The following is a 25753-nucleotide window of genomic DNA, read 5'->3' as shown; positions in this document are numbered from 1 at the left end:
ACCACGTTACTTAAAATTGGGGATTTCTAAGTAGCACCAAGAAAATTAGGTGTCGGTTCTCTATTCTGTAGTAATTAAAGAAGTTACTTGTTTGGATTTTTATCTCTTTGGCAGAAACTTGTTAAAGGCACAGCTACTGGTAATGGCAGGAAAATGCCCTAGATGGCTATATAAATTTAAAGGTTGATAATTTACATGCCTTGAGATGTTTAAATTTTATCTTTCTGTAACAGTGTGCAAGATGTACCTACAGAACTCCTTCAGATCTATAGCAATTCTCTTGTCAGAAATATGAGTTAATTCTATTTGGTCACTCCTGAAAAGTAGTACAAACTTGTAAACCCCAAGCTATAATCAATGCAAGGGGAAGATTGGAAGGTTTAACTATGTTGCTGAAATATGTTACATATTTTAGGCCATTTTCCTACCATATCCCAGCTGTGCTTTTTATCACAAGCTGAAAAAAAATCTCTGAATTTCTTGAATTGACAGCATTAATAAAATCGGGAAATAACTAGGAACACCTTGTTTTCTTGATGGCTGTGGTCTAATCTACTGGTCTGAAATACTGAAATAGAAGGGGCTGCCAGTTAAAAATCACTGGCACATCAGGAGAGTGGTATAAAACTGGTATTGAAGGCAGGTGTCCAAGTGTAAAAAAAGTATGCAGAAATTCAAGTCTTCTGAAAAGTGGTTGGCTGGAGGGAGGTTAGGGCTTGAAGCCCATTGTTTCTGACCCTTTCAGTGTGCTGACAGGTTGCTAGTGGGTTGTTACCTAGGCTAGTTTAACAAATACAACTCAAACAAGAGACTAAAGAAGTTTGTGTATTTAGGTTACAGAACTGCAAGTGTCATCATTGCGTTGACAGATGGAGAACTCCATGAAGACCTATTTTTCTACTCTGAGAGGGAGGTAAGTGTCTTAAACTTTTTTAGCCAGGGAGAAAGTGAAATGTCTGGGCTTGCTGCTTGGAAGGCAAAAGATAGGGAAAACATCTTTCCCTAGTGACAGAACTTCACTTTGGTGTTCTTAAGACATGATTCTTAAGGATAAACATTAACGGTAGCAATGCTTCTGACTCATCAAAACTAAGGCTGTTCATGGGAAAGGAGAGGGTTTTAAACTTCCAGTTAAAAAAATAGAAAAATGTGGAGGAAGGAATAGTTTACAGCTGAAAAGTTTCAGTATTTGCTGAATTGTTCTGGGAAATACCTGGATCTCACTTTGACTTTTCTTCTTTCACAAAAAGTGAAGACTGCAAAAAGAGGGTGACTGTTGTTCCTGTAATCTTCTGTCACATCAGAAAGCCTTTCAGAGGATCAAATCCAAAGTTTCCACAAATATTTCCAAGATTCAAGCATGTGTTTTCAGCACCCTTGTTAAATTAGCATATTATGCAAAATATTAGCTAAACACTAGGTTGAGCACTTGCAAGCTTTGCTGTATAGTGTTCTTGCTGACGTCCTTTTGGTAGTCACCTCTGAAGAGCTGAACCAGTTTTCACTTGTCAGTCAAACAAATTTAAGATGACCTGAGCTTGGAAGATGGTATTGTTACATGAATTTGCTGTTGACAGATTTCTTTTTTCCTCTTAATCTGTCCAAAGTGCAGCTTTAAATCCAATAACAACAAAAAGAATGGTTTTGCAGAATAAAACCAGTATTGCTACAGCACAAACAAATGTCATGAATCAAGAGTTCCGGTCCTCACTGTTCATCTTTTCTTCTGAAACAAAAAATCCACAAGAAAAACAAGTTTGTTTTTAGAGGTGAAAGAACAAGTTGAGAGGTCAGGAGTGTTATATTTGTGTTGGTTTGGGGAGAAACAGCTAGTGAGCTAGTAGAACGGAGGTCCTGAACTCAGCTTTTATGCTGTGAGTTGCTTCGGTTGTTTGGGTTTAAGTTTCTCGGTATAGAACTGGAATGATGCTTTTCTTGTAAAGCACTTTGCTATTGAACAATTTGAACTGCTACAGTCTTCTGATATAGTCTGACTTGCTACCATCTTTTCTGGGCATAGGTTTTTGGTCAAGTCTTCCTGTTGTAATGAAATATGATTAAATGACTTCATTCTTACAGAGGCAACAGAATTTAATACAGTTGCTTTTTGAATAGTCAGTGCAACTACATCTGCATGTCAATGAAATAGCCTGGAAAAATCAAACCTGTGGATGTTCCCCTTTTATTAGTTGAGATGCTGTGTAAATAGTCGGAGCAGTACAGTTCTGTAGGAGATGGAATAAAATGTCTCTTCACCTATAGGTATCATGAGTCCAGGCACACGTCTGAAACAGAAAACAGAAAAATGTTTTAGGTTACTGTTATACTGGGATATGTCCTAAATGATGAAAAGAAAATGGATTTAGTCTGTCTTACATCTGTTGGACAGACAAATGTTAGGAAGATAGAGTAGCTGGGAAGGTGAGCTAATTAGGTTTAAAAAACCCACTAAATAACGGGATTTGCTTTACTAAACAAATAGCTACCCTAGTAGGAGATAAAACCTGTTTTTGCAGAATCAGTGAGGAAAGCTTTTAAAGCTTTTTTGCGGTAAGTCCCCCCATTGCTCGTTTTACAGAGAAAGACTACATTTATGATTAAGACTTTTCAGAAACCTGCATTCCATCACATTTGCATTCACATCACTCTACCTTTCCTTGTTCCAGGCTAATCGGTCACGTGACCTGGGAGCAACAGTATATTGTGTTGGTGTGAAAGACTTCAATGAGACCCAGGTAAATGAGGCACTCGAGTTTACTGAGGTACTTGGCAAAGGCACACGTTGAACACAAGCACGTGCTCCTGAATCACTTTCTCAAGACTTCTCAAGTGGTCTTCCTCTCCTTGTGTTGACTGTCTAAAGTGACTGCCTGAGGTGTCTTGGTCTGGCTATTGGGTTTCAGCCCCTTTCTGTCTAAATATCCATATGTGGAGAACTGTTCCTCTGTCTGCATGCCACAGTGACTCTTGCTAATGGTGGACAAAAGCAGAGAAAAAGACACAGGAAGAGTAGCAAATCAGTCTGGCTTAAGCTGTAGGCAGAAGGAGGTTGTGGGAATTTATTTTTTTTTTGCCATAAAATTCAAGTCTTGCCATATAATGTTTCAGTTTGCGTACAGCTTTTCTTTCACGGGAAAACTATGCCATAAAAAGCAACAGCTTTATTAGTGACAGTAATATTTTACAGTGTTTTCCCATTTGATAGTCTGACTTCTAAATTTATCACACGAATGTTAATATGTCCATGAATTAGATTTCACACCAAGTGTGACAGTTGACATTATATTTTTCTAACATGAGTGAAACACTTATACGGCCCCTAAGTGGAGTGCTGAAATAGTTATTGAGTAGAACTTTTTCAGGTTTTCAGCTTTCTAACAAAGCTTCAAACACTGATTCAAAAAGGAGTCAAAACAAACTTGGTTTAAGTAATCTGCTTGGAATCAAAACCAGAGACTAGTGTAATCCAGGGTAAGTTATAGAGAAAGCAAAGAGGGAACAAAAATGGCAAAGAGACTAGATGTGGAGTAGCAAACCTCAAAGACAGCTGCTACTTAAAGCCATTTAGATGCTGAAGAAATTAACTGGAATTGGATGACTGTGTCTGAATGCCAGAATGCACTGGGAGAAGGACTATGGGGAATGGGTTGAGGAAACTGTAAACATCCTGGTTTACAGAAGCTGCTGTACCTTGGCCAACAAGCAGTAAGTTGCTTTACTACCCTTCTTGGAGCAGGCAGGGGAAAGTTGCCTGGAGTATTTCTCTGGACACAAACCAGGAGGTTGGCAGTTTGGTGTTTTGCTTGAGAAGTGGGAGTTCTGAGTGACATGAGCTGGAAAGGTGGAGCCACTGGGGTTTAGGGAGGAATGTGTGGCTAGTCTGCTGCCTCCAATTTGCAGTGCTACAGGAAACGCCAAAGAGGCCTGCTGGGTTGATGTTACCTCTGCCATGGGAGAGAATTGCTATAACAAATGTTGGCCTTGCAGCAGTAAAACTTGATTCTGCTCCAGCAGATGCATGGAGAGCTCATTACTTCTGAATTGGGCCTATATTTTTGCCTTAACCCTTAGCATGCCATAGACAAGTGAACTTGCATGTAACTCTTTGCAGATGATTTCCTGGTTCCCCTTCTCTTACTACCACCTCATGAATGGCCCTTTTCCTTGTCATGTAGACTTCCAAATGCTCTTCTGCTACCTTTTTCCTTCCAGGCAGAAAATATCTCGTGTTAGCTCCCTGTTTCTTCTTCTTGGCTCTCTAATGCCTGAGACTAGGAAAAATAGTCAAACCTCTGTCCTGACAGGAAAGGTGAATCAGACCTATATCTCCAGATGGGGTATGACTTGCATTAATCTTCTCTATATGTGAAAATATGGAATAATTTTCCTTAGTTCCCTGGTTTAAATGATGTATGTGCTGAAATGTTTTGCTGCATTAGTGGTCTGTCATGATGCTGTGGCCTATTTTGGTTGGGGAGTTGCAGTGCTGGGTGATTTACAGTCATGTGGGAGACAGTTTTTGCAATAAAGATCATTAGGCTCTGGGCATCGGTGAAAGTCATGTTCTGTCCTGTCTTCAGAGTTAAGGGAAGCCTTTTCTGATTCCTGATATAGAGCTTTCTAAAATCAGTCAGGGTGAAGAGATAAATTTTTCAGTACTTGACAAACGATAATGCACTAGCAATCCATATGGAGTACCTGGAGTATTTGTTGTTTGGTTTTTGGGCTTTTTTTACTTGCAAGTGGATGAATCTGGAGAAGTCTTAATTTTCTGCCTTCTGGCTAATTTATCTCATTCTTCGCATTTCTGTTTTATTTACCTTTACCACTCTGTCAGCTGGCTAGAATTGCCGACAGCAAAGATCATGTCTTTCCAGTGAATGACGGTTTTGAAGCCCTTCAGGGGATCATAGACTCTGTAAGTATTTTTAATCATGTGTTTGTATGTGTGCATGTTAGTCTGTGTTAACTTGTACAGTTGAAGGTTAGTTTTCCTGTGCTCCTAAATCACTTAAACATTTGGTCCAAAGAAACTGACCTTTGTACCGATATTGCTAGTTCAAGGTGGAGTTTATCAATAGGTCGCAATACAGGAAACTTTGAGCCCAAATATTATCTTTGTCTATCTTTATATATTCCCTCCTTGATGGAAAGTAACTGACTGAATGAACTAGGGACATGATGACATTTTATTAAATGGCTGCGACAGACAGGGACAGCAGAGATGTGTTGTGCACATTCTATATTAAGGATGAGGGCACTCTTTGATCCCTATCTTTCTGTTTGATTATCTTCCTTTCTGTCCTGATGGATGTGCTGCACTGCTCACCTGTTTAGACTGGGGGAAAGGATCCTACTATGTATGCCAAAATCTGCTTTCTTGCATTCGGCCTCCTGACAAATGGCCTGCTGTTTTCCTCTGCAGATCTAGGTTTCCTGATTTAGATTGATCAATTCCTGGCATTTTCTCTAGGGGTTGGGTGCAACATGTAAAAGCTGGCCTGTTCCTGGGGAGCTGGGATAAGACCTAGTAGTTCAGCTGACAGAGGGAGTGACACGGATTGATGCCTGTCCTGTGCCTTTCATACAAGTCATGTAAATGGCTCCATGATCTTTACTGGCAAATAAGGGTGCCTCATGAGGCATCTCTATTTCTAGCTCTAAAACTTGGAGCAGCCTAGTACACTGTCACCTAGGATCAACACTTCCCTTGACTGAGCAGGAAAGGCAATATATGAGAGGATGTGTGTCCCGTTTTCATTTCAGTTGTAAAATGTGCAAGTATTTGCTAAGAAACAGTATGTTTTCAGGTAGTTTTAGTTATTCTTCTGTTCTTTCTGCTTAGTTATATCTCGTAACTGTTCTAATTAGATTGCTTCCCATGGCTACAAAGAAGGATGGGAAATCCTTTTAAAAGCACATGTTTTGTTCATTTTGAATAGGCTTTTTAGTTGATAAAACACAGGAGAAATATACAACTTGAAGCTGGGGAGGGTAGGATCACCAAGGCAGGGGGTCTCAGATTTCTCTGTTTAACAGTGGTTGCACACCATTCCAACCATGTAGTATGGAGCAAAACTGTTCCCTCAGCACAGGCTCTATTTTCCCTGGTGCTCTCACATGTAGATAGAGTACAATTCCTTGCTTATTGGTTTTCCTGGCACTGCCCAAGCGTGGGGCTACGGCCTCAATTCTCTTGGACAATCAGGTGTTGCACGTCATTTAAGAAAGCAACAAAACAAAACCCCCTAGGTTGCTTCCCAGCCCTGCATTCCCTTTGCAGCTGTTTTTAATGAATTCCAGCAGCAGTTCTGACTCCCTTTCCAGTTACGCTGAACACAGTGGGACGACTTCACCCTCCAGGAACCTAGTCAAGAACTGCTTCAGCTGACTGGTGGAAGGTTGACCAGCCCTAGAAGGAGGGTCACAAGCAAGTATAATTGTACAGCAATGAATCTGTGATCTGATCACCTGCGTTTGAGTGGGTTGATTGCAATAGGCTGGGTAGAAAGGAGGTGTGTAAAAGGAATGGCAAGAAGGACATCAATCACTCCATAGAATAACAAAGAATCTGTAGGTTTGTGTTCTAGCCAGAAAATAAGCTCCCTCATTCCTTCTTTTCTTAGCCTTGCAAAGCATCTCTGTGTTCCTCGAGCAAACAGAGCAGTTGTGTTCACAGGAAAGCATTTTAATGTTGAAAGGTCCATGAGATTTGGAAGCTTCTTTCAGTTCCTATGTAGGAATAAGTACAGCAAGGATGCTCAGCCATGTGTCGAGGCGATTGGTTAGGCTACTAGCTGATGGTTGGTATGTGATATAACAGGGGAAGAAAGGATAAAATGATGAGCCTAGGGGAGATTAGTGCTTGAAATCACTCTAGAGATGTGAAGACATGGGTTTATTCTGGTCTGCAGTGATTTGGTGTGAACTGCCCTGTATTCCTGTTGAGGCAGCCTGAGCCTTCCCTCCTCCCCTTGTCCTGAGGAGTAGCTCTCTTTCACCCCTCTGTGTGTACAGAGGCAGTAGACTTAGAAGTCCCTCTGGAATGAGGAAGAGCGTGGGAGCTGGGAGTGGCTGAGCTTGAATCTGGCCTCTAGGTCTGCTGAGCAAAGACTGTCAGGATGATTGGTCTGCAGATGTTTCAGTACACCTGCCTTTCCTTTTGTGTGGGAGCCAGCAAGTTTTGACTTAGCAGCTGCAGGGAGATCTGCTCAGTGCTTTCTGAGGAGGACTCTCTTCCCCTGAACACCACCAAGCTATTCAGGCTATGCCCTGGAGGCTGTGCTGAAATGAGCTGAAAATATAGTCCCATGCTGAAGTCATGCTTAAAAACACGATTCTTAAAGTGGGAGCTAAGGGTATACTGTGAACTGTAGGTTTTGGTCCTTTTGCTCCTGAGAGTTCCAATGTGACTTTTTTTAAAGCAAATCAATTCCTTTGCCTCCCTCATCGTGAAAAAGCCAATGCTAAAACTTCAGCTTCCTCCATGCTTAGTGGGGATTTTGAGTTTGTAATGAGGGAAGAATCTGGTAGAGAAACAGACATCTGATTGCTCTAAGCTGGGAAACAAATGGAGGGAACTGAATTAATTTATTAAACATGTCTTTGCTGTGAAAAAATTTCTGCAGATCATAACCTGTCAATTTAAAGCAAATGGAACAAGTCTTAGAAGGAAAACCTGAAACTCAACTTCATCTGCAGCTCGAGATGTCTTTGGTAGGAGTGCTGGAGGCAAAGAAACATGAAGCAACATGAAAATCAGGATGGGAGCCTGTCATTTCTTTGCTTTGAGTCTTTAAGAGAAACTGTCTGAAAGAGCAGTCGCTTGTAACAAGAGTACTCCTTGATCCTTGCTGTGTGTTAAGCAGTGGCACGGTAGCTTGGAGCTTATCTCAAATGGAGATGTAATCATGGGTCCCTTAGAAAGGATTCTCGACTGAGCTGCAGGAAGCCTCATGAAGCAGTTGTGATGTATAAGAAATGAAGTAGTAGGAACTAGTTTGTCTCCTATCTGTATAAATTGTGCAAATGATTCATCCTTTTAAAAAGTTTAATTTCCTGCATACTCCTTTTGGGCCACCTTGCAATGGTGTCCATCTACGCTCAATATTTTTCAGGTCTTGCCTCAGCTTTTAGAACTGATGTGACAGTTTAGTGTACTCCTTCACCCCAAGAAATTCTAGCTTGGAAATACACTGTCACTGAACATTTCTGTTACACAAATGTTTTCTGGGACGAACTGCAGTGCTGGATACGTGTAGCATGGTTACTTTTGTAAGAACATGAAGTGAGCATCTAATAGACAAAGAATGAGAAATGTGGTGACGCTTTTACGTACTCGTTCTGAGCTAGCTGTTCAAACTTTGCTTGCAAATAGGTAAACTGTATATTCCCTGTTGCAGGGAGAGGGGCTGAGACCCCGTGAATGGGAGAGACATGAGAGAAAGTTACTTCTTTTCCAAGACACGTCCTGTATGTGCAAAATCTGTAATGTACACAAAACGTCTAAGTCAGCTGTCTGTCTGAGTGTAAACCTCTAGTCTGAGCTGTACGCGTACACCGCCCAGGGTCAGCAAGCCGGGCTCTGTCAGCTTCTGCGGCCAGTAAGGACGGGTGGGAATCTCCAGTGGGCAATTCAGAGCTGGAGCTTCACACAGATATTCTGAATCTGTCTTCTGTCAGAGCCACGCTTTCTGTGTAGGCCAAAGAAAGTCAACAACTCCAGTCTCTATAGTCTTGTGTAGCTACCTTACTCATCTAAAGTAGAGGATGTGAACCCCCAGCCTCAATTGTATAAAAAGTAATGAGAAAAACAAAGTGTTTCTCATTACTTTTAGTGATATATGATCAGGCTTTCTCCTTTCTTCTCCCAAATGCATCTTTAAAAATGACTTAAATGTATTTATTTTACTTAGCTCATGCAGATATTATTGGACAGGAAGCACTTCATAAATAAATTACTGTTTTGTAATTGGCAACAGACTTAGCTATTTAGTAATTCAGCAGAGTCTGATAATGAGTATCTAGCCTCAGACTGTAGGTCATTCACACTAACACAGATTAGGCAGTAACCTTCTATTAAACTTCAGCATCCTGTTTGCTAATTAGCATTCCCAAATTTGTTGGAAAAAAAAAATTATAACAAATATGCAGCTGCTGTGGTGAAGTAATCTGTCTGCATGCTTGTGGACCAGAATACCAAATGGAAGCTTCCAGCAGCTGCAGATTTTTTCTCCGCTTCTTCCCTTTGTTTCTGAAAGGGCCCGGGTGACCCGCAGGGCCTCTCCTGGCTCTTGGCCTTGAATGTGATGCCTGGCAGAAAGCTAAATTAGTCACAGGTAGTGCTAAATTCAGTTCTGTCCTGACAGAGATAACTGTGACAAATGAAGCCATGGGTTGCATTTTTTATTTGGCATGTCAACAAATATTAACAAGAGATCCTCGCAGGAGCTTGCGTGAAGCTGGAGCATAATTGGAGCCCTGTAGAGTACAACAGAAGACTGATTTGGAAATCTGAGCTTGGTCATTAAGCGTGTGCTGCTAAAGACAATGGGATGCTTCCTCACCAAGGGTGAGCACTTGCTTCAAATGCTTTTCTGCGTGGATGCCAAGGCAAGCTGCCTCGAAGCCTGCAGCTAGTTACCAAGTAAACCAGCACTGTTGTAGTCCTCCTTATGAAAATGAGGATGTGGGGTCAGCTCTCCATGTATGCTGGTGGAGCGGTTTATAGGCGCTCAGCTGGGAGATTGCATCACCACTCCTGCATGTTATTTTGCTTTCCTGGGGAGCCAGACAGCAGTGAATGAAGTGCACCTACAGCCCACACAAGGCTGTGCGGTCCTCAGGAAATAAGAGAACAGATTTGATGAAATCTTCTACAATGAACATGTTGAAATTCATTTTGAATGTATTTTTATAACGAAGAATAGACATAAATGAATTCTTTTGCAATAGTTACTGCTGCCTGATTTTCACTTTAAGTTGGGGGTGGGTGCTTGGAGCATTGGAAACTTCTTATTCTAAAGCAAAATAAATGTTGCGGTTGGCACTGTAAAAAGCCATTAAGGCCAGCTTTTTATAGTCACATAAATGGATTGGATTGGACTGGAAGGGAGGGAAGGGAGCTCTGCATCATCTAATTGAGACACCTGCTATTCCACCCTCCATCTGAGCTGGCTTACAGCGTGAATGTTTGCAAATGACTGAATAGAAGTCATGAATTTCAAACTTAATCATGTGAGATTTTACTTGTTTGGTTTTTTTTTTAATGAAAGTATTGTATTTTTCATGTATTTGTTCTCAGTCTTGTTTGCCTACTTCTCTTTCACTTTATTGCTGAAAGGCAATAATAAGAAGAAATATATATTAAGATGTTTGGGGATGCTGAGGGAGCGGGGAACAGAATCTAAGGGGGTATTTGGAAAAATGTGGAAAGATTCCATTTTTCAGTGGAGAGGAAAAATACTTGGCAAAAAAAAATATCAACTCTTACTTGTGCTCATTAGCTCCAGCAGTCAATTTAAGAGGAAAAATACTGTATTTTTCAGAGAAGCAGAACCTGGAATGAGTAAGGGGACAGGTACTAGAGGACTGACAGGAGATGGATGGATAGCTACAGATGGATACATTGGAAGAGTGTTTCTTACAGTCCTCTCTATTTTTTGTGTGTCTTCTTTCTTCTGCCTTTCAAATTCTTCTAGTGCTTTTCAGTTCTGTTCTCAGCTGTTGACTTTCTCTTTTTTCTTTTTTTTTTTTCTTTGACTTTACAGTTCCTGTATGACCTTATTCCTGCAAATCTTTCTCCTCACTTGTCAGGCTGCCAGCAGCTCAGACAGTCCTGGTTCCTTCACTCCCTTGGTGCTCTTTCAGGCTCTACCAGCCCTGCTTCTAAGTAACTTGAACTTTTGTTTTAAAGTTTTTAAGAAAGAAATTGTGGCTCTGTCTGTACCTTTTGTGATTAGGTATTTGAGGCAGAGGACCCTGATTGTGGAGAAAAAACAGATTATCTTTTTCTTACAGAATTTATTGTATTGGTTGCTGTTCTTTCCTTACAGATGTTTCAATTTAAAGTTGGGAAAATAATTTTCATGTTGGATTTGAGTCATGATGCTTGGCTGACATTTACTTGCCTCTTGGAGCTGACCTAAATTTTGATCAGTATTAGCTCGTCTAGGGGCTGCTCAGCCCAGTGCTGAACACCCACAGCTCTCGGTTGCTGCCACTGTTCTCACAGGGGCTTACGGATACTGTCACAAGTTTGCTGACTGTATGCAGTGAAGAATTAGAGTTGGTCTTCAGGGCAGTTGAAAGGCTGCTGCATGCAAACAACAGCTTGAGCAATTTTAACACCATATGGGAATAAACGATGTCCAGCTCTAGCATGGTCCTCGTGCCTTGCAAGCAGGCTGCCGAGCCTGATGCTGAAGCATTTGTGTAAGTCGCTGTCTACACATAAAGCGGTTAAAGGCAGTGTCAACCCTTATGAAGACATTCTGCTTAATTTAATTTGGGTTTAAGTAAAGAACAATTACCTATACATCTTGATTTGAAATCACAGTGCAACTTAGAGGATGCACTCAGGTGTGCTCTCATAGATCAGATGAAAAAGTAAGGAGTTTGAACCCCTATGCTAAGACTTGAGAAGTGATTATGTAGATTTTCCTAGGATGTTTTAATGTGGAGGTAAACAGCTTGGCTTAAACTTGTGCTGTTTTGTTTTGAGTTTTAGGCTCCAGAATAATTTTGGAGAAGGAGGTGAGGCTGCAAAGGGAGGGCAATGGCATTGCCTCACTAACCCTTCAGAGTGCGCCTTAGTGGTTACAGATCCTAATCTACATCCTAACTTGTACCATGGACAAAACAAGCTTGTACTGACGTAGCAGAGAGGTGGCTTCCATCGCCTCCCTCTGCAGAAATAGCTTGCTGTGGAAGAGCAGTGACACCTGGTTAAGATGGCGTAATTGTGACGTGAATGCAAAGTGCAACGTTAAGCGTTTACGTGAGAATAAATGCATTCTCTCTTATACTTTCAGATTTGTGTTTCTATAGGAACAAGTCTGAGATACTTCATGACATTTGGTCTGTCTTTTAGATTTTGAAGAAATCCTGTATAGAAATTTTGGCGGCAGAGCCTTCCAGTATATGTGCAGGGGGTAAGTATAAATGTAGGCTCTAGTTGTTCGTGTTGCCTAAAATACATCTTTCTGTCCATCTCTAATTGCTGGAGAGTGCAAAGGGAACCAATTAACTGGAGCTAAATCCTTTGCTTTTTTTGGTGAATTTCTTTTTCATCTCACAGTAGCTTGCACGTTTCCCACTTCTGCCTAATGATGTCAAATGGGATTTTCTTACAGAAAAAGCTTGAGTTTGACAGTTCTGCTTAACTGTTGCACTCAAACCAGTCTGTCTTTCTTGGACTGTGCCAAAATTGAAGTAGATATGCTGCAAGAATACAAACCAAATCAGGAAATAAGACTTTGTGACTAGATTTAGAGTTTTGCAAATTCATCACCTCTGAAGACTGCTGAAGGAAGTACTTCTTAAGAAACGAGCAAGGAAGTCAAAAGAGCACACTTTGATCTAAAGGCTTCTAAGAGCCTTTGAACATTTCTTAGGCATTTAGTATTGACACAGTGACTGGGACTAGAATTTAAACCTCATTCAGCTGACCTGTGTAAACTGTAGTGCGCCCCCTCTTTGTGTGCTTGTTCTAATATGATTGTGTCACCTACACTGTGGCTTTAAAGTCCTGGCAAGCATTTCTGCATTCAGCAGAACTCAGTCTTTGTTGAAGAAAACTTCAAAAAGTCTTTTTTGAAGAAAACCATTTTAGCCTCTTCCATCTGCTTCCTGTGAATTCTTCACATTTTATGAAGTGTATCCTAACTGTTAGTTGAATGTGTAACAACTCATAAAGTAGAGAGGTTGGGAGCAAAGCTGAGGTTTGTAGAGAAGGATGAGTCCGTGACAAGTACCGCATCTTCCTTTTTCTTAAATTGGTAGTCCAAATAGGAAAACTAATTATCATTACTTCTTTGTTTTCACTTCTAAAGCAGCTGCTTTAATCATCCTTCCTGCATCTCCTGTTCCTGGAGCAACTGCCTGTATGCCTAAACATATATAGGCAGTCACCCTTTCCGAGCAGCAGGAAGACACCAGGCCAAATGCCCAATAAGAACCAGGCCTCAGTTTTGCATTCCATGCATGCCACTTACAGTAGTTCTGTTTTCTGAAGCCAGGATGGTATCATTGACATGAATTATAGTACTTAGTGATCTGTTTTTCATTTTTGCTGGCCAATTAAACAGTTCCTCTCTTTAAAAAGGCTCCAAAACAGGGCTCTTTCTACCTTAGCATGGTGGATGGTTGTTGTCATGGGTCTCTGATATAGTGAGCGATGTTCCGTAAATGTTTGGGAAAGGAAATGAAATTTTATGAAGATCCAGAGCCACTTTACAAACTTAAAGATTTTTAAAAAATGTATTTACATATTTACATTACATATACAAGTGATAAACAATGATACTTATGTAATGTTGTAAGCCAGAAGATGACTTATAACCATCATTCATAACTATCTTTAACACTTTCTAATATGCTTGGCAGTTGCTTATTCATCTTATCACTCCCATTCATTGTGTCTTAATGAGAATGTGGGAGTAACGTACAGCTGTATCCAGCAGAGCCAGCTGAAAGAAATGCAGAGGGGTTTTATATAAACTGTTCATACTGGAATTTGGCCAGTACTTCACAGGAGGAGGAGAAACTTTAAACTTGAAAAATGCCAACAGTTACTTAGAAGCTCAATTCAAGGCCCCATCTCTGAGTCTGGGCAAATAGTCCATTGCTCTCAAACTGCAGCTAACTTAATCGCTTAGGACTTTGAGACTAATGCAAGTGCCATTGAATATGAAAGCTATGTACATTTGTGTCTTTTTTAAACAATTTTTTGCAGGTATAGCTCTGATGCCTCATGTTTTCTTGTTCCTGTGCACATCCTTGAAGAGTGATGGTGCCATTTTTTTTTTGTGGTTTTGGTTTGGGTTTTTTTGTTTTTTTGTTTGGAAGGAGAGAACATGAGGGCTCTGTGTTCCCTGAGGCCACTCTTGCACTGCAGAGTGCTCCCAGACACTTGAGTCATGAATTTCAGCAGCAACACATATTTCTGAAATGTCAGTTTTTTGATGATTTGGTTTTGCATCAGTACCGACATGCAGGGTGCATACTGTATCTGGTCATTTCAGTCTCAAGCAGAGACAGGATCCCCGTGGTTAATCTGACATCATTGATATACTGTTCTTTGACTGTACTTGAACTCTCATTCCCCAGCAGTTGAGACTTCTGTGATTTCTCTTAAGTATTCATCAGCCCCCACGCTCCAGAACAGAGCTCTTCTCCCCTGTTCTTCCCAAATGCTCTTGGACAACACATAACGGGCCTGCAAGGCAGCTTCCCTGGCTAGATGTGGTGGGATGATTTGCAACTTGGCTGTAAACAAGTGGGACCTGGAAGAGAGCCCAGATTCCAGAGCAAATCTGCTTTTTTTTTTGACAAGTACAGTGTATGAGTCCTTAAGGGAGATGAAAGATGGGGACTGTAAAATGCAAAGGGAAAGATTTGAATCTGCAAAAACTAGGTTCCTTGTTTCTCCTGGGAATTTTAAAACCAGGGTGGTGTTTCCGAAGCACTGTAATTAGTCCTGTGTTGTCTTGGACGGTGAAATATTTTGTGTCCAAACCACATTCACCAGTGAAATATCAGTGGGGATTATCTGAGTGCCTCTCCTAGATAGTAACAGGAATTGTGGGGGCTGTTTCCTTCGCATGGGGAACTGCAGAGTTTGAGTCCCTATGTCTGCTGCCAGAACTTTTCTGGGACTATGGCCCTGTTTCAAAATCTGAAAGTCTGGAAATGGTGCTTGCCTTGCAAGGCAGTCTTAATGCTGGTGGCTGCAGGAAGTTCATAAACCTTTCCCAGTACTAGGCTCAAGTAGCTGGAGCAGCAAGGGATGGTAGACAGTGGTCCAAAAGACTTGGGAGGATATGATCTCATTGCTCAGCCCTGCTTGCTCAAAAAAAATGACTGCTCACTTCAGCACTCAGGTGTAAGTGACTGTTCTTGAAGCTTTCTGCTTGCACTGCAGCTTGTGGTGACCTTGTAGAGTTATCTGGAAAAATAGCAGCAAGGAAGACTTGGGGAAATGCCCACCAACTTTGAGATCATAGCCTTTGTCCAGAGACTGGAAAGCTGGTCGGTTGATGAAATTCCCTGTCACCGTATGCACATAAGTCCAGTCAAAGACTCATGGTCACTGTACAGGCTAGTAGGGCAGGGTGTGACACAACTCGTGGCAACTGATACAATTTTGCAGTTACCTGCACTTGGGAAAGTAGCACTTGAACTTCTCCAAGTTATCTGTCACTGAAAGAATTTTTTTTTTCCTTTCCGTGGAAAGATAACCTTTGCCTTTCTTCACCCAAAACTTTCTGCCATTTAAAATGTCAAGCTGGGGAGGGGAAAGCTCAGTGTGTCTGAAGCTTAATGTTTGCACTGCAGGTCAGTTATAAAATGTTTCTGTTGTGTATTATTTGCTATTTCTAAAAACTCAAATTGAAATTGGGTAGAGATGGAATGGAAGTCCAATTATTAACAATTTTTAAACTTAAAAATTGTTAAACTGCAAATCTTAGCTCAAGGATTTCAAGTGAAAACTTTTGGCATATGTGCCTTGTCTAAATGACCGTTCTTTGCCTTGCTATTTATCAATGATCTACTGTTTCTTTTGCTACAGAGTCGTTTCAGGTTGTCGTGAGAGGAAATGGATTTCGACATGCCCGTAATGTTGACAGAGTGCTCTGCAGTTTCAGGATCAATGACACGGTTACTCTCAGTAAGCTGCTTTGATATATTTTTTTTTTCTGATTCTGCACTGACAGACTTCTGCTTGCAAAAGATTTTGGATCTTCAAATATGTTGACTGTGAAGGTAATAATAATTATGGGATGAGGAACTATTAATTTGCAGAATGGAGAAGAGGTGATTTTTCTAGAGGAAAGCTGCTGCTGGTATTGTATACTGCGACTCTGACAGCAAGTATGTGATAAGCTTGAGCAGCAGAGAGGACAAAATATAGAAGACAAGGAACTTGCCTGTAAAGAGTATTTATATGTGTCTTGCTGGGTTAAGTATGTAGTGATATGAGTTCTGTTTCTCTCCTTACCTATGTTTTGTGGTACTTAGCAGGCCTGGTCATGCATCTTAAATAAACACAATTGTTGGAAGCTGTGTTGGAGCAGTGGCGAAGGTATAGCTGTGCTTCTGTGGGTGCAGCTTGGAAAGATTTTTCCTCTACAGAGTCCACCCAGCAGAAGAACAAAAGTTAGAGAAGCAAATTGGACCCTGAGTGTCTGGCCTTTTTGTGAAGTGTACTGACAGCTGGAAGGCCTAATGATCCTCTTGTTCTCATCTGGCATGCCTGCAAACCCACATAGGAAACCAGATAGCGTAACTCATAGCTAACACCACCAGTGACAGTAGAATTCATCTTTTCTAACATGGAATCAATTTGGAAGCTGCCTGATGGTTTTGGAGGCAGTCCTGACCCTTTTGAGTAAAACCTAAATGCATTAATTAGTTTCTTACATGTGGAAGTCTAATGGCTTGATGTTGGATTTGCTCGTGCTTTGAGCATCTGTGTAATTTGCTCTTTGGAGCAGGGGAAGAGTTTGCTAAGGCTGTTTGCCATGTTGGGAATGCCACTGAGCATTCAGTGCAGGTATAGGACAGTGAGTGTATGTAATTTATCCTAAAGGGCTTTTGTACTGTTATGCTGGCTGCCTCTGTAGTAGGCAGGTTCTGGAATTGCTATCTCTTGTGTCACTAAGCAGAAAGCTTGGCTGGCTGTGGTTCGTATTTGCTTAAGCAGTTACGGTGAGTGCTGAGGACATGAAGATCAGGAGCTGGAGGGCTCAGTGTCCAGGGAGGAGCAAGTGGCATTGGAGGGGGGGAGGAGGGAAGGAGAGGGATCTGGGCTGGGTAAAAAAGCACTGGTGTGGGAGGGATATGGTGAATTAATTGTTTTGGAGGCACCTCCATGCAGCCCAGATCTAAGTGCTGGAGATGTGTGAGCAAGTGAGGGGTGGCTTTCAAACAAAGAACAGCAGAAGCAGCCACAGATTCACTTATTTTCTTTCTAAGCCCCATAAAATCGGAACCAAACCTGACGTGTGGCCGGAACTCCTTAAATCTGGATCATGGCTGTATTTAGATGTTGAACCATGTTCGGTTTCTCCCCAGAGCTCAGATCCAAAGTTTTGTTTGGATCCTATGTGTTATAAAGTCACCCATAGTTCTCCAGAGCTAGGTAGGAAACCTTCCCTTCTCTCTCCACCTGGAAGGTTCCAATGGAAATGAAATTGCTGTTCAAATATTTACAAGTTTTCTTTTCATCAAAAGTCTGAAGCCATGTGGTACAAACCCATAAGCCTCTGGGTTTGGCTGCTGGAAGCCGACAGTTTGTAGCATCTTTAGTTTGCATGTCTGCTGTCTTTTTTTCAGTTAAAACATGAATATCCTGTATTAAACATAACATTTGGGTGAAAACTTCCACTTTGTGGAGGAGCTACTTTCAGTTAAGGAGAAGCATTAGTGGAGAATTTTTCAAGCAGTCATATTTTATGCCAAGAAATGCATGGATGTGTATAATGGAAGTTATAGGAGTTACAAGACCACGGCTCAGCATGACAGAAGACCGTAAAGCTGCAAGATTTAGGGGTGCCCACGTCACCCTGCTGTAGCTTGGCCTGGCCTTGTTTTAAGCCCTGAACTTCCCTTAGGCCAGATTTCCCTTTGAGAGACCTGAGCTGTTGATGATTTCTAACGGAAGATGGCTTGGGTCAGTGTGTGCACCATTTCAGATCCACCAAGGGCCAGATTTGCAGCCTGTGTAGGGCGGGGATAAGAGCTAGGTTTGGTCCTTCCTTAGTGGAAGGACATCATTACTCTACTTCCCCAAACTCCTTTCCATTTCTTCTATAAATAGCTTTCAAGAGCTGCAGCACAAAGGTCTTTGAGAGTAAGTTCTGAAAGCCTGAAAAACTTGGATCTTGGGCTTAATTTGAACGTTTTTTTGAGGAGCTTTAAAATAATCTGTGTCTTTAAGAGAAAAAAACATTGGAAGGTGTATATGAATGGAGTAAACTCTGCTACCCCGGGTTTACAAATGGGGGAACTGAAGTTACAGTACTGAAAGTAGCTGCTCCAAGTGAGCTAATCGCAGGCAAGCGGGCGGATGTCCTGACACCCAGCCTAGCGCTCTTCCTATACTGGTTTGTGGGGCCTCTTCAGAAGCTAGAGATTTGGTGCAGGTCTTCTTTCTGGATTGCCTGTTCTTCATTTATTTCTGCCTTCATATCCGTCGAACAACTGCCCTTCTTATGGCCCCCTTTACACTGTGAATCCAGGACTCTGAGCCTGAATGGAAGGTGAAACAGCTACTGTTCCTGCCAGCAGCTTTGTGAGTTATGGAAGTGATACTAATGCTATCCTTTTCTCTCTTAGGTAAAGTCTTTTCAGCACTTGACTTGCTTTCCCTCCAGAGAAGACTACTCGCTCCCTTGTCATTAGCTTGAAAGTTACCTCTCTTACCTGAGGCTAGCTGTGACCTGCCAGTTGCATCCCAGTTGATTCTCAACTCAGCTTCCTAGGAGCTGGCTGGCTCTGGAGCAAGGCATTCATTCCTGGAAACATCCTAAAGTCCTCACAGAGCTAAGAATGTCATCCATCAACTTTCCACTATTCAGTGTCCTGTCTGTGGAGACACAGAAACATCCAGTGTTGCCAATGGGAGGAACTGTTTGCGAGGGTTACCTCACTCCCAGACACTGTGACCTGGTGTTGGTGGGGTGAGGAGAACAACTCCTTCTCTTCTTGTGCGCTGACTGCTTGTCTAGCTGAGTAATTTATTACGGTGTCTGTCATCATAATTTCATAGTAGCTTTCAGGAAAGATCAGTTTATCTTAGTGCAACCCATGGACTTTAATTTGAAGCTGTCTTCCTGTGTCCACAAAATGACTGTGGAAAATGAGGAGATGAGCCAAATATGTTTCCTGCCCCCCTGACCTGATGCATTCATTGTGTCCTGAATTGATGCATAGGTGAAAAGTGAGCTCATTCTCCTTGGCACTGCACCAAGACTTCTCAGTTCGTTTTGCACTAGTCTGTCTGATGCAGTGACCTGCAAGCAGAGAGGCTGCAAACAGTTTCTGAGCTCAAACCATTTCCTCACTGAGGGAACTCAACAGTTGCTCATCAGTGTTCTCAACCCCCAGTCTCTCCTGGTGGGAACTGGCACAGCTCTGTTAAGTTGCTTTATGTGAGAACGTATCTCAGTGTTTCGCTTTACTGGAGCCTGCAGCTCCAGCCTGCATTCTCAGTGTGCCTTTGGCACTTAAATGCGAACAGCATACTGTAAGAGTTAAATAAATTAGAATTTTATGGAAACCTTATGGAGATTGGATAGTTCAGTTATTTTTGATTGCTTGAAACCTCTCGGCCTCTGATTGTATCAGGGAGGGAGAGAGGGATTTTTAAAGATAACGCTAAGCCAACAGTTCCTGAAACCTTAAATTATCCCAGATGAGATGCAGGCCAGCACAGCTAGGACTCACTGAGGTAAAGGGCATGAGCTAATAGGTTTTTATTGGGATTATTGGCAGAGAAAAGTGGCAGGTGAAGAGAGCATCAGCTCATAATGTTCATAGCTTTGGGATAAAAAAAAAGGAACATCTGTAGAAACCATGAAGAATATTTGGCTGAGCAGAACTGTAATCAGATGCATGTTCAACAGCAGGATGTTTTCTGCCAGCAACAGGACCTAGGAGAATTGGTTTCAGACTGCACAGAGTTAAAAGTAATTACGCAGTGCAGTGATTTATGACTGCTTTGTGGTGCTAAAATGTCTTTGTCTGCCCAGATTGTGCAGGATCCAGCAAAGATAGTTCTGGGCATAGAGACGAGCTTTGTCCTAGGCAATTTAAAACTGAATCAAGAGATGAAAGATCAGTGAGGAAACAGCATGCCCTGCAGCAGGGGTGGGGCTAGATCTTTTGCATTCTAGTGAATACTCTGGACACTTGGCCGAAACTGATCCTTTGGACAAACTCGCCTGATTATTTTTTTTTTTCTCCAGCACTGAGTACCAGAAGTGAGGGGAAAATGAGGCAAAGACATTGGGAGCAGGACTTTGCCAGGTACCAGTGGAGAGTGAGCTGTATAGGGAACTGTATCCCAAAACTGCCCAAGAAACGCCTTTTAAAAGTGGTCTTCTGTTTTTAAATCCCTAGCAGGTTGCTCTGTTTTCCCTGACTTTCCTTTCTCCTGGCAGCACGGTACTTTTCTGGTGATACCTTCTTTACTTTCTCACAACGTGGTCACTCAGCACAGTAATGTTTTGCTTTGCAGTTCCACACACTAATCCCCAATTTCCCCACTTGATCATGTCACTTTAACTCTCCACTGAACCTTTTCCTTTCATGTTCTTATAGTAGCTTTTCCCTCTTTCCACTATGGTAGAAGAGAACTTCCATTACTGTGTACTAACTCCATCAGGTGTTTTTGAGAGTGTGACCTTTATGAAGGACACAATGTATGCCTCTAATGTGAAAACATACACCAAGGTGAGCTTGGAATCCTGTTTTGAAGGATGACCCAAGTTGTTGCATGACAGAGAATATGAAAACAGAAGAAATGGTCACACTTCCTTCATAGGCTCTCCTAGCCTCCAACAAATTGCAGTGTAAGAACTTTTAAAATGGGATTCCTGTGCATTTACCTCCAGCAGACTTCTCTGCAACTGTCTAGGCTAAGTGTGAAGGAGCAAGCACAGGGCAGCCAGGAAACTTGGGCTGAACGAGGAGGAGAATCTCTGTGGAATGTGAAGTGCTTTACTAAGCTCACTTTTTTATACTGTCTGCTGCCGGGGAACCAAGATGGTCTCTTGCTGCGACACCAGTAGATCTGTACAAATAAGTACACTGGAGCTTATGGTAACAGCTCTGAGATCGCAGTGGAGCTGTTGCAGTGCTGGAGCAAGACGCTCCTGCCCAGGGCTGCCCCTGTCGTACCGCAGCATGTGCTGCTCTCCTGAGCCACCCGTTGTGCGCATGAGCAAATGAAGTGTGGTGCTTTGTCAAGTTCTGTTCGTAGCCTTGCAGCTATGTGTGCTTGTTGAACAGAGCTGCAGGCACAGCAGATGAACCCACCAGAGAAAAAAGCAATTCCTTCCAGATCCTTTCTCTCCATCTAGAGATTGTTATGAATGTGATATCATTGTTCTGTGCTTATCTGTTTCTTTCCCCCTGTCCCCTAACTCTGCTCTGAATGGCTTTGGCATTCAAAGCTCCCTACACAAAGCAGAGCAATTATAGTATGATCTCAATGTGGTTTTCATTACAGCATTAACAAAACATTTCTTATTTATGGGTCTTTCTCATAGGCAGTTTCTCTAGCTCAGAGAGTATTCCAGTGTCTTTCTACATTCCTATCTCCCCACAAAATGGGTTTGAAAGAAAAACTTTTCCTGCAGAGTTGTCACAAGGAGTGGCATAGGAGTCGTCGTCGTCAGCCAGGGGGAACAGAGACTGTGCTGTGGGAGGCAGTGCAGAGAATTATGGAGGTATTTTTTCTCATCTGAGGTGACAAAGGGACGATGGAAGTACTCAGGCTCACGATGGCTCAGGGCTACCCATCAAGAGTGGGCTGAGGTGCCGACAAGAACAGCTGCCTTAGCACAGATGTTCCTGAGGGAGTCTTATGTGAGAGCAGCCAGGCTGCCACCCCCAATTTGGCTCTATTTGTCTAATAGTCCAGAGTCTTCTCTCTTGCTGAAACAGAAGACTTCTTTTGTCTCTTTAAAGCATTTTTGAAGATGTGCTTTAGTTGAATGCAAATCATAAGTACAGGGATAACAGAGGGAAATTGTTGGTCTGTGATACATGGGAAGTTTGGCAAACAGCTTTTGAAGCCTTTTCTGGACTAAAATACTGCTGATATTGCGAGTCCAACGAGCAGCAGTTGTGATATTGTGGTGGCAATTTGAAAATGTGCTTTTTAAAATGCTTCTGTAAGGGATCTTTGCAGTTACTTTTCAAAATGCCACTTGGTTCTTGGATGAACCGTTAAACCAGAGAAAAGGCCATTAATTTTTGCTTGGTTATATGGCTAAAAGAAAGTACTACTATCTGTCTTGGTCACCTTCTTTGGGGTTTTATGCCTCTCTTATTGAGGTTTGCTCTTCTGTGTTAAAACATCATGCATATATTGAGCCTTTTATTATTATGGTTGGGAAGTACTCCAAGGCTGGCTTGCCAGAAGGTTACACCCTGTTAATGGCAAAAGAAACTATTCACTAATGCTGGGAATAATAGATTTTACAGGCTACAGATAGTTATTAAAAGGTGTAGGAATGCTGGGTAGCAAATTACAGGAATTTGAGCAGTAGCAAGTACCTTGTTGAAAGGGCATCCACAGAAAACAGATGTATTTTGTGAGATGTTTGGCCCTTCTGCATTTCTGCACACTGCTCTGAAAGGCCTTATGCCTTGGGACTGCCTAGTTTTAGTTGCCTATGTGTGCTGTGTTCTGTAGGTTTTTTTATATAGTGAGAATCTTATTTGACTTGATAGAGTGATTAGAGCTGCACAGGTAAGGAGCACATTGTGCCCATTACTGTAGGCAGACTTTTTCAAAAGCGAGGCGTTGCAGAATCTCCTGAAGATGCCCAAGCTCTGCTCGTGATTGGTGTCTGAGATGTGATCAAGGCCTGGGCATCCTTGCTGTAACATTGGCAAAGGAGGCAAAGTGATTTCTTCACGGTTATGCAGCCAGCTAGCAGCTGAGCCAGGAACAGAAATCACTTCCTGGGCAGCAAAGTCAGCGACATCGAGCCGAGTGCTCCGCCTCCTGCCTTCCACAGCTCCTCCACTAGTATTGTCAGCTGAGAGGAGGCCAAACCACAAAACTCAGATTTTGGCATGAGATCTAGAGTTTGGGAGCATTCGAGCCCATCTCTTACTGCACAGGAATACAGCAAGTTTTTTCTGTAGCAGACAAGAAAAGCGGCGTTCTTTCAAATGCATCCTGCAGATACAGATGCAATAGCAGATGGGAAGTGTTGTTTTGTTTGGTTTCCCTATGTAAGTTTTCCAGGAAGGAGTCAGATGGCCAGAGTTATGCAAACCAAATGGATCGTCCTTTGTTTAGAGCAAAGGAAAATAATCACTAATTTTTGTGGTGAAACACAAACATTCTCCAAACAAAATAACCTCTCCCTATAGCCAGCCTGGCCAGCCATGAGTTCCCCCTCTTGGGACTTTGAGTCTGATAAACTTTCTAGAGAGGCATAGACTTTAATGCAAGTTGAGGGTGGGAAGGGAGAGAAAGAGAAACAAAAAAGCAAATGAGATCTAACTAAAAGGCCTTGCAAAATTAAGCCAGCTTTTGTTTTAGTGAATGCTGGCACGGAGAATTCTTTGGCCTTTGCTGCCAGTGTTAGCAAAGGAGAAAACAAGACATCGGTCTTCATTCTCTTGGCATGTTTGCGCTGAGGCAATGTCATAAATTTATGAGAGTTAATGGTATCTTCATAAATCAGGGTGAGAACAGAACTGTAGGGCCAGATTCACCGCCGCTGTGCCTCTGCCTTGCTTGTGCAAAGTGGGAAATGCTGGTGGTTTGATTTGGTAACTCCATTGCAAAACTGAATGCCTGTAGATGATGCAAGCGCATCATAAATCCAGTGCCTGTGCTGCAGGCGATAGGAAGTGAGGAGTGTGCACTGTATCGCTACATTGCATGCTGTAAGTGCCTACTGTCTGCCTGCCTTTCTTTTAATGAGGAAGAAAGTATGGGGCTAGCAAAGGAATATCGCATGCTAAAAACATCTGCTGCTAACATTTAGCATAGTGGAAGTGTTCTTATGTGTTCTTGCACTGAGGCTATGGGAAAATAGCAATAATATGGTACTTTCCAGGCCAACAGGAGCAGGGATCTAGAGTGATCACAGGAGCTTGAAGACTGCTCTCAGTAGGTGAGCCATGACGCAGAAGCCAGGCCTATCTGTGAAAACCATATGGCTGGCTAAAATAATGCACTTTCAGCTGTTTGCCTGTGTCAAACAGTCCTTAACAAAGTAATTGCTGTGGGTAACCCAAAAATTCAAATGTGTAGGCATGGGGTTTGCTGGAAGCTGGAAACATGAGGAAAACTTCAGGGAAGGTTACAACTTTTCATTACTATTTTATTTTTCTTTTAATGGGGTGTAAAACCTAAACATTTCCTAACCTGCCTGAGGAAATAATTGTTTATACTGCTGCCAAAGCAAAGAAGTACACCTGTACGAAGTAGGGATTATAATGTGTGATAGGAATTACTAAAGCAATATTACTGCTTTCTAGAATTTTGAGTTCAGTGGAAACCTCTCTTTTAGGAACATCTAGGAAAGAATGCTTGACTTGGTGAGTCCTGCTTCTTCATGAGGGGACAAACTCTTTTAGTCTGTATCTCTGATCTTCATGCCTCATCCAGTGCAGAAAAATGTGCTGCGTGACCCTGCTTCTGAGTGAACGCTGCTGAGCTAACCACCGAGAGTGGGGCCAGGGTCAGTAGTGCTCTGCTGCTGTTGCTCTAATCATTGTTAGGCACCATGTGAATGAATTTATCTTGGCAGCCAAGTATGATCAAGGCTCACGGCTGATGCAGAAATTACTTCAGACGAGGTTGCCACTTTCTCTTTGGCTTGTGTCTCTTCATGGCTTTCCCTCCTTCCACTGGCACCTTAAATGGAACTGCAACTTGCACAAGTTTCCTCAAAACCAAAAGACCAGACAGTCAGAATAGTGCAGATCTTCATTAGATTGCTAAATGATTTGGTTAAACTTTTAACCTTGCTCCCTTCTGTTCCCTGCTGCTGTCAGTGATGCACTGAACACTGTAACCTTACTTCCACGTTGGCAGTGTTACGAGCACCCCAGGCAGTTAATTAAGTGCACTGTGCAGTTGTGAAGAGACTAGATGGTCAGAGACCCCAGGTTTGCTGTCTGTATTCCAAATAGCAAAGCAAGGTTGTGATAATTTGTACTCCAGTTTCAACGTGGCCCCACAGAATGAAGGTCTCCTCCACCCTGCCATGTACAGAGATAAGATTCAAGATTTGGATTGAAGATGAGATTTGAAACCGATAGGTTTGAAAGGCAAGGGGGAAAGAATCTGCCAGGAGAGGAAGGGTTTTCAAACAAAATGAAAATTTCAACTGGAAAATTTTAGTAAGCTGATAGTATTGATAGCAGCTCGTTTCAGGTCTATAAGCATCTCTATAGAAGGCCCTAGAGATAGTTAAGTACAGCTGGTAGAAAGCTTCCTGATGCAGTGACGTGCTTCTGGAAGATGCTGATTCAGCAGAATCAACCCCTTCTGTGGGAATGTGTGGTTTCCAGTCCAAAAAACAAAACCCACCCAGCCTGTCTGCCTGGTTTTCTGCCAATCTGCCCAATCTCTAGTCAGCTGGCGAATGGGCTGGGAAGTTTCTTGGGATCCCCATCTGTCTGGTCACCAGAGTGATAGTGTAAAGTTCTGATTTAAGTCTACAAAAGAAGAATATTAACTAATAATGTTCCTGTTTCCCAGCGTATTGATTATTCTTCTGACTCCACTTTAAAAAGCATACTATAATTCAGGTTGGAAGTTTTAATTTAGGTT

The 25753-nt window shown here is 42.1% G+C and overlaps 1 protein-coding gene across 1 annotated transcript in view; it reads left to right on the top strand.

Moving 5' to 3' along the window:
• The window catches only part of ANTXR1 (ANTXR cell adhesion molecule 1), a 111315-nt gene that overhangs the window by 15549 nt on the left and 70013 nt on the right, over window positions 1-25753 (top strand). Inside the window, exons 6-10 of the mRNA XM_056321710.1 lie at window positions 834-913; window positions 2667-2735; window positions 4838-4918; window positions 12092-12152; window positions 15791-15889. Of these exons, the coding sequence (XP_056177685.1) occupies window positions 834-913; window positions 2667-2735; window positions 4838-4918; window positions 12092-12152; window positions 15791-15889 (390 nt within the window). The remainder of the gene's footprint in view (window positions 1-833; window positions 914-2666; window positions 2736-4837; window positions 4919-12091; window positions 12153-15790; window positions 15890-25753) is intronic.

The sequence above is a fragment of the Falco biarmicus genome, chromosome 18, assembly GCF_023638135.1.
Source record: "Falco biarmicus isolate bFalBia1 chromosome 18, bFalBia1.pri, whole genome shotgun sequence".
In the NCBI taxonomy this organism is placed as follows: Eukaryota; Metazoa; Chordata; class Aves; order Falconiformes; family Falconidae; genus Falco; species Falco biarmicus.
The sequence above is the reverse complement of the archived record's forward strand: the minus strand, read 5'-3'. Positions and strand labels throughout refer to the sequence as shown.